We start from the raw sequence: 9,426 nt of genomic DNA, 5'->3' as shown, positions 1-9,426 counted from the left end.
AGGTCAAGAGATCTTCTGAGTTACCCCATCATATTTAAAGATGCAGTTTCTAAACCAGCAGTGATTTGCTTTGAGAACTCCCAAAGGGTATAAATAGTCCCAATAGGCACAGTACATGTCTTTAGATGAGGAAAAAAGAAATAAAAAAGCAAGGGAATGACAGCCAAAGATTCAGGCTAAGTTGGTATCTGGGGAGATGCTAACATAAATTTTTAAACAAACAATTTATAAGCTCCTCAAGCCTAGTGAGGGAGGAAGTCACTCTGCCCACAAGAACAGATGTTTTTCACTTTAGGGAGACTTCTGATATGACTCAGTCATAACAGTAAGTATGATTCATAATAAGTCAGTCAGGAACAAGGTCTGTTTGAGAAAATATTATCAAGGAATAATTTTATCAGTAGTCTGTAGGTCCTGATTTTTCTGCTATTCACCACTGTCTCAAGCAATGAGATACCACATTCTTGAACAATGTCACACTCAGAGGCAGTGCAAGTAGGCTTAGAATTAAAAATCTTTTTGATAGATGAGTGAAACAGCTTGAAATCCATAAGACAAAATTAAGAGGATAAAGTTGGTGCTTTCAGAGGAAAAGTCAACTACACCAATGCCAAATGAGAAGGGAAATAAGTGATATGGTGTCAGGGTTGTGGGAAAGACAGGACTTGTGCAGGACTGTGGCAGAAAAATGTAAATCTCTTTGTTTAAATGTACTAATCAGAGACAGGAGCCATTGGGGAGGCAGTTTCTGGGGGCTGGACTCAGCCACAGCACAGCAGGGAGGACATGGGGAAATTGAAGTTTGGACAGAGGGTTTGCAGGGTTGGCTTGGCTCAGGAAAATGGGATAAAATCAGGCAGCAGACTCAAGTTTCCTTCAGACATGGAAATGCTGCCACTGAGAGACCTGAGCTAACTTTTCCCTGTGCTCACCAAGGTGGCACCAAGAAGTTTCAATTTTATTCACAGCAGACTTTATGTTCAGTGATAGGGAAAGTCAACACTGTGCTCTAATAATGTAGTTAAATACTTGAACAATGACTCTGATAAACTGTGAGGTTTCCATGACTGACAGGCTTGGAGAAATTGATTAAAGCTTATACAGATTGCACCCAATCCAGTCTGATAAATGAACTTTTGGTAGGCTTATCATCCCAAGTTTTTTACAGAAATGTGGGTATGTATACAATTTACAATAATCATGCTAGCAAGTTAGCTTTTCATTTCCATATCTCTCACAGTTTTGACTTTTTGGAGGAGTAGCTCATTTGCTTTCATATAATATAAGCCATTTAATTTATATTAGATACAATGAAATCCATAATTTTAATTACTAACTGAATTTAGCTTTCAGCAAGGCTCACAGATTGAAGGAAACCTGTTAAGTTCATTTTATCATTTTATTCAGAACGTTTCCTTCTTCACATCAGAGCAATACATGTCCCTATCAGAGCAGCCAATCAGGATTTCTGCAGAATAGGCTCTGAAATTGAAGAGTGCTTCAAACAGTCTTAAAAACTGTGAGAATTATGAGATCATTGCTAGAGAGACACGTGTGTTTGTAGGTGTCACTGGTGGCTTGGCATTTTGGACATACACAATTTGCAAAGTCTTTTTCTGCTTTCTTTTGCTGTCAGGACTGATTTAGTGTGTAATAGTTTATTCATGTGGAAAAGGAAGCTTAATTTTTAAAATATATTATTATTTAGTATTTTCTTTTAAGTGTAATAGACTTCCACTTCATTTGTGAAATGACAAATATCATACTTTGCACATTCACAACTAGAATAATTCTTTAAAGCAGTCATGCTAATTTTGGTCTGATGGATCCACAAGGTTAACTCTTGACCTAGCAAGGGAATTCTCCTAAATGGAAATACCTGCAGAGACCAATTCCAGTTTATCTTGTCATATCCCTGCCTTCATTTAGATTTCTTCTGTTATTTATTTGAGAAAATGTGCACCTTACTCTGCTAGGCTATGGCCAACCTATTAAATAGTATTTTTTATGTATAGAAAATTACATCACTTACTCATCTTATCTACATCAGATGATTTCAGTATTGATGTAGGAGCTGTAGTTTAGTAGGAGAATGTACTTGTTGAAAAAAATCTATACAGAAGTTTAATTGTGATATTAAATTCTAATTATCATTAACAAAATTAAGTGACTATCTGAATAGTGGTTCATCCTTTCTCTTGATATGTTATACAATTGAAATGAAAATTGATTTTTGCCCCTGGCCTTCCAGTGCAGGTAAATGATGGGGCAGCCTCCTGTTTTGAGAGCTGGAGATTGGGGCAGCCAGGACATCTGACAGGAATTGTGTTTGTGGCATGGGAAATGGCTGTGGCTGAAAAAACCCCAAACTGTTTTGTCTTAGTGGTGATGCAGGGCATGAACTGCACTCGAGGACCTGCAAGGGTGATGGTCAGGCCCAGCTGCCAGATGTGCAATAGCCTTGAAATCATTCTGGCAGTCAGACTTGTCTGATTGAGGGTAAGGCATAAAAAACGGAGAAAAAGTTATCTACAACTTGAATAATGGCTTAATTTGCAGCTGAGCAGTCATTCAACTTCCTTTCAAATATTCTATGACCTTATTTACATCTTCCATAGGGTTAACAAAGCTTTATTCGTTTACCTGTAAACTATTTCAGTTACACCTGGTTATTTTTGTTGTTAGCACAAGGATCAGTGAGTTTGGGCATTACCTCCTTCCCACATGCTGAACCAGCACAGCCACTTCTGCAAGCACAGACATTTGGCCTGATGCCCCCAAAATTGACAGTTTTGCTCACAAAGTGCTACAAATGAGAGATAAAGTTCTTTAGTCTAAGTCTTGTAATCAGGATGTGAATATTTAGAAATATTGAGAGTTAAAGATGGTTTGTCATAGGCTTCTCATGCCTCTGTGTCTCTTATGTTTACAATTTTTATTTTTTCCTTTTGTTCCCAATGATGGGGGAAAGACAAGTAATGACCTTGACTGAGCTGGAAATGGATCACTACAAGGCTGAATTTTGAAAGCCAGGATACATTCTGGGCATTGATGGTTGGGCAAGATTTATGCCAAAATTGATTGTCTTTTGTTCCAATTAAAATAAATAACAGCTGTTAAAAGAGCTGACCTCGAGCTGAGATGAAGGAATATGTTAAATATGTACTCCCAAAGGTGATGCTATCACAATAAATAAATGGGAGAATTTGGTGAACTTCACTATTCACACCTCTGGAAACCAAATAAGAACATGTGATTTCATGGTCATAGAGAATTAGTAATGAACTACTTATTCCAAGGGAAAAAAAAACAGAGAAATGTTTTATCTAGAGCACCACTGCATTCATAAAGGCCAATCAATTTGAAGATATTCTGTTAATAAAAGAATCAGTGTTCTATTATTTTTTAAGAGAGAAAAAAGCAATTAGTCAAATTTCAGCTGGTTTTTCATCCTCATTAGCACTTTCCATTCTTATGACATTGTTTTGGCATAGAGGAAAAAGAGCAGCCCATTCAGAGGGCACCAATTCAAGAAGAACATACATCACAGTATTTTAATTAGATCTCATGAGCTAAACCTTCTATAAATATTGCCAGAATATTGTATCCTAGTTTCAGGCAGTCAAACTAAATGCCTTAAAAACTGGTCAGATGTGACTCAACGAGTGCTTTCTTACATTTTCTTGTGTGGCAGAGGAGTACAGGAAGCTGCCAACCATGCCCCCACTAAGACAGAGCTGAAAATAAAGTAGACACATCTCTGTGAGCAATCTCCTTCATGATGGAGCAGGATGATCCATCAGATTTAAATGAATTTGCTGTATTCCTATGAGATTTTTTTCTTTTTCCTACAGAAGATCAACTTTAAAAAGTTAAGGGGCTGAAGGGTCAAATTCCACAATTTCAGTTTGTTGCACTTAGGCTCTGATTCTGACTCAGATTTAAGTTCGGGCAAAGTCTTTGTGTTGAGATCTGAAATCTCAGAGATAGAACAGGTCAAACTTCTTTAGGAAACCCATTGTGGGATCATAAGCCATCCAAAAATGATCTTCAGAATTATAATAATTGTTATAATGACCTTGGCATCATGGAATGGCCTGGAATTTGTATTGGGTTTGTTCTGTCAGGTTATTATGCCAGTGAGGCTGAGGTGTTGACGGAGTGAGGAATATTAAATTCTAAATATCTTTAACAGGCTTCACAGTTATGGGGCAGAGAAACAAAGAACCAGTCTTGCTGTCACTCTACACATCTTAAAGAGGAGAGGCTGTAACCAGCTTGGCAAAGAGTGTTTGTTGGATCAGGTAGTGATCAGTAGTGTGCCAAAAGCCCTGCCCAAGAGCATGGCCAGAATAAGAACACACACAGAGCTGCGTGTGCTGGTGGCCTGCAGGTGCTCCCTGGGAGAAGCCAGCTGTGCCAGGGGCTCTGTGCTGCAGGACTCCAGTGACCTGGGGCTAGGAACTTGCCTTCCTGGTCTATGAACTTGTTGATGCATTCCTGCCACTTTGAAAAAGGCAAAAGTGCTGTTTTCTTGAAGCAGATTTTAAGGAGGAAACTTGGTTTTGTTGGGTGTCTGTTGCAAAAATCTCAAGATACAGAACAGTGAACTGCAAACTTCAGAGTTTCTCCTTTTTCTGAGAGGGCAAGTTTGTATTCTGGGTGTGGAGGGGGCAGAGGAGGAGTGAAACCACACTCAGGCTAGAACAGGGAGCTTATCATCTCTGTGATGCTACTCCAGCTCCTCCATGAACCTTGCAAGGCCAGATTTACAGATGGAAAATACTTAGAGTTTGGCTCACTGGAACAAAGCCATTTCCCAACAGGGATTGCATTGTCAGCAGAAAAGGCTCCTTGTGCCCAAGCACGTTCAGTTCCACTGTGTGGTAAACAGGAAGAGAGAGACCTGTGTGTGATAATATCATTAGAGAAAGAATTGTGTATATTTCTGTTATTTGTTTGATATGAATATGGGCTGGAGAAAAATGGAAGCTGATTTTCCTTTCATCTTGGTAGCAGATAAAACAGGAATAGGTAATGCAAAGAGAAGTGGATTTTCTGCAGATCCCTACAGCGTCTGGGTATGCTCTGGTACACGTGGGCATTAGATGAGGAACTAGGATTTTGTTTTCTCTCTGTGTTTCCCTGATTCTCAGCTTGTGAAAATAAATTTTAAAAAGGGAAAATATTTCCTCATTTTTTCATCCTTTTCTTCCTGTCTATCTCTCCCTGATCACCCCCCAGCTTCTTTCTGTAGTGCTCAGAAAAACAAGAGCTCAGTTAAGAGAAAAGTTAAAAACATTTTGGAGGAAAATTGGAATTGACATCACAGAGGATAATAACAGAGCTGAAATTCAAATGAATATTTCATAAATGTATTTACAAGGGATGCTAAGCCACTAAACACTAAAAATGACACCAGCTATGTATGCATTATCCTGTACAGATCCAGCAAAGTCATTTAACAAGCTAAGCTTATGTTAAAATTATAATCAATAAATGCCAATTACAGAAAGAGCTTTATCCCTGCATGTTAAAAGAACAGAGCTATAATTTGCATGCGAACGACATTCTTTTCAAAATTATTTGCTTTTTATAAGGTTTGGAAGGGTTACAGAGGAAAGCTTGAAGAAATCCTGCCTAGGATGTTCAAGGCAGAGCGAGAGAATGGGAAGAATATTGAGGAAATTATAAGGCCATAAGCTTGACACTTATAACATGCAAATAAAGAGAAGTTATTCTGAAGGGCAATGAGGAGCCAGTATGGGTTCAATAATATTAGAACAGAAGACAGCAGCATGAATTTTAATGATGAACATCCTTCACAACTATAACCTTCTTATACTTTATAATTAATTGTTAGAATTATACCTTGATCCTGCATTCAGAGCCTTAAACAACAGACCTGTACCCCTGGCCAGAAGCCTCCTGACTTTGCTGAGATGTGTATTGGGTGTCTCTGTCACGGCCATCAGGTTCTGCTGCCACACATTCATTTCTTTGGCCCAAGGTTTCTTTCTGAGCCCAAGAAAAAGAGAAATGTGAGTTACCAGCACAGGAGGCAAGGGGAAGCCACAGGCATGGATCTTTAAACTGGTGTCTAATATGGAATAGGAATGAAATCAGGGAAACCATGGTGTTCCTGGGATACTGTTTCTTTCTTTTCAGAAAGGCAAGGTTTTGGATATTTTTGCAGCCATGGAAGCTAAAAACAGAGTGAGACAAAAAAAGCTTCTAATGGAAGAACCACCATCTCTAAAGCTACTCTTTTCTATAGTTGAGACATGTTGAATATTGCAAATTATTTTTTTTAACGTGTACTTTCAAAAGGTTATTTCCCTACATTTGCAGTACAGTCTGAAAATTGACCATTATTCCTTAAACTATTCCCCTCAAAGTCACAGGTATTTATCAAGGATAACGTGTGTATTCCCCCATACACCTTATTTGTTGGGACAAATGACCTATTTTATTGATTCTCTTTCAGAAGCCATTCTGTTCAGTTACAGATGAGTGGGGAAGAAAACTACTCTTTTGACTGACCTCTTTATTTACAGTCTGATAAAGGAGGACTATTGTGTTTTATCCATTATCAATGCCTACTGAAAGTCTCTTTTGCTCTTGCCAAGTTCTCTAGTTGCAGCCAGGGACTGGTGAAGCTGTAAATAAACTTTCCTGCACAGATGCCTCTGGAATGTCATTGTGAGTTTGACTAATTTTAGCATTTAGAAATCATAATTCACTGCATGACATGGCCATGCAATTTCATTGTGCATCATTGCAAAAGAGGCAGAGGTTTTGCCTGGGTGATTGCATCTCCAAAATGCTCCAAATTAGTTATAAGCTCCTTGTTACCTCTGATATTACAGCCCGTTCTGGCTCTCTGAGGCATTTTCAAAATATTTTAGACATAAAATTATTCTGCCAATTGCCAATCATTGCCAATCCTTGCCAATCTTCATTGCAGTAGAATGGAAAATCTGTTATAGGGTACTGTCAGTGGGTTTGTCTGCTGAAAGGTTGAAGCTTTTTGGGTTATCACTTGTGATAGAGATCTATGTCTTTGTTCCTGGTGAAAGGTGACAAGAAAATCTGAGATATTAGTATCTGAGGTTGTAGATAGTAAAAAGCAGAGAATGTTTTACCTTTTTTGTTTTAGTAGAAGGCTGAAGAAAGAAAGTGTTTGGAGAGGAATTGTTGTGGCAGGTGCTGCCTCCAAACATCTTCTTGAATGGTCCATGTGGGCTCAGGCCTTTGTGAGTTAGAAACTGAACAGATGGAGGTGATGTGGGACTCTTATGAAAGATAAACCAAAAAGTAGATGTCCAAGTAGATGACCAAGATAATTTCTTAGTATTTGTCCGTTGTCCCTTTCGTTGGCTCAAGGACCTACTCTGGTTATCTCAGTATAAAGGATCTCAACAATCTGAGAAATGTCCAGAAAATAGCAGTGGAAGTCTCTGCGTATCCTGTGGTTTAGTCACCCTCCTCAGTGTGTTAGGAAGTCAGGGAGGAAAACATGAGGTTCAGGGTGTAGATGAAACCTGTATCTGCATTTCCATCACCACCATCCTGATCAGGGTGGTCAAGTGAATTCACAGGCTGAAAACAAAAATGAAGCTGGGATTATCTAATCATCTCCTACCCTTGAAACAGCCCCCAAGAAACAATTCTGCCCTAATGGATTCTGGATTATAGAGTGATTGTTGAAAAAACCTATCCTCTGAATTTTTACTCGTAGAGTGAGATGGAATATTTGCATTATGAAATGGAAACGATTGAGATTAACAAAATGGAAACAGTTGAGATTAATAATTTGAAAACATAGAATTAATACATAGTATTAATCAAAATATTCAAATATAGTATAAAAACTTTACATTAATTTAATGTTATAGAATAAATAAATATACATATGAAATATTATTTTCATAGAACGTGGCAGCTACTACTTTCTGATTTTACAATGTGAATGTTTGGTCTATTGTTGAGTTTAATAGCCAAAGTCTGTGGTTAAAGTGGTGCAAATCTAGGTTGAATTCAGCCTTGCTGATGCCATGGTGGAACACAGAATTTGGGAATACACATCCAAGCAAGACAGGGGTGCTGAGCTCAGGGAAACCTCAGGAGCTGAAATGTGACAAAGCAGTTTTGCACAGGGGAGTGGAGTGATGAACCAAAGAGCTCCTTGCCAGAAGCTGATGGGTTCTGGCAGAGCCTGTGGGCTTGGCCCAGTGTCCCTGTGCTGCTGGGAGGTGGGACAGGGGCCAGAGCAGGGCAAGAGCAGCAAAAACAGTGCCCAGGGGCTGGGTTCAGCCCTCTGTGCTGCTGCAGCCTCTGCCAGAGCTGAGGAGAAGGTGAGCAAGGGAGAAAGTCAGGAGGCTTCTCATGTTTAGACAGATAAATGCATCTGTTCCATTGAGTCCAGGGTTTGAGGGAATAGCCTCCCATTAAAGCATGAAACATGACTTGGTTTCAGAGTTACACTTCAGACCTGACATCTGTGAGGTTGATCCTGTTCCCCTGCCTCACTGTGAATACCCTGGAGCAGCATTGTAAGACCTCACCATCTGCTCTCTGACAATAGTCTTCTCTCCTTCTCTTTAAAAAACCCGAGATTTGGGGTTGCTGTGGGACCTGGGAGATTCAGCCAGACCCTTTTGGACAAAAAAAAAAAGAGATTTAACCTCCCACTATGGGAAGAAATAGTAGAACCAGAATGACTAGCAAATGAAGGGATTTGGAGCAAAGTTTCAAAGGTTAGATAAATCTATAAAAAATTACCTGGCTTGTGTGCCTGCATAGGACAGCAGAAATTGTTAATTGCCTTTCATAGGAGCAAGCACAATTTGTTTATTTATTTTGCAAACTGAGTCAAGGATATGCCATCAATAACTTTAAACATTCCCATGTTTGAACTAGAAGACAGCTGGCACAAAGAAACAATTACACAGCCATTGGGAGTTAGCTGACAGAAGATTTCCATAAGTAATTATGCTCTGTGAGTGTGAGGGAAAGAAAGATAAAGGAGATAATGCCCTTTACAGGGGATAATGCCTTGATATTTTTCTCATACCCTTTTGCTGTAAAGCTAATGGCAGACACAAACTGAAGTGACCCTGGATGTAATTGGCAATAACAGATCTCTTCCCATTCCAGGTCTTCCAACCCCTGCAAATGCAAATACTTCCAGCCACCTTGGTCAGTCTGAACAAGTAGAATTTACAGGGTCAGGCTCTCAGGTCAGCAGACACAGAATTTCTGTGCTTAATGCCACTTGGGTATAGAGAATGGGTACTCCATTTCCTTTTCTCCTTGACCTCGTCGTTTTACCTTGTATTTAAATTTATTTAATTTGAAAAGTACTTATTTTGTCTGACAGGTTGATCTCAACATCCATGTGAGAAAACAGATGAGTCAGGCCTC

General features: G+C 39.1%; 1 protein-coding gene across 1 annotated transcript in view; it reads right to left on the bottom strand.

The window, feature by feature from the left end:
- Positions 1 to 2,659: 2,659 nt before the first annotated feature.
- LOC110480621 (von Willebrand factor D and EGF domain-containing protein) overlaps positions 2,660 to 9,426 on the bottom strand; it is a 166,571-nt gene continuing 159,804 nt past the window's right edge. The window contains 2 exon segments of the mRNA XM_077784840.1: positions 2,660 to 2,774; positions 2,776 to 2,806. Coding sequence (XP_077640966.1) covers positions 2,660 to 2,774; positions 2,776 to 2,806 — 146 coding nt within the window.

Source organism: Lonchura striata, chromosome 8 (genome assembly GCF_046129695.1).
Source record: "Lonchura striata isolate bLonStr1 chromosome 8, bLonStr1.mat, whole genome shotgun sequence".
NCBI classification, from domain to species: domain Eukaryota; kingdom Metazoa; phylum Chordata; class Aves; order Passeriformes; family Estrildidae; genus Lonchura; species Lonchura striata.
This window is presented reverse-complemented; position numbering and strand designations above follow the sequence as displayed.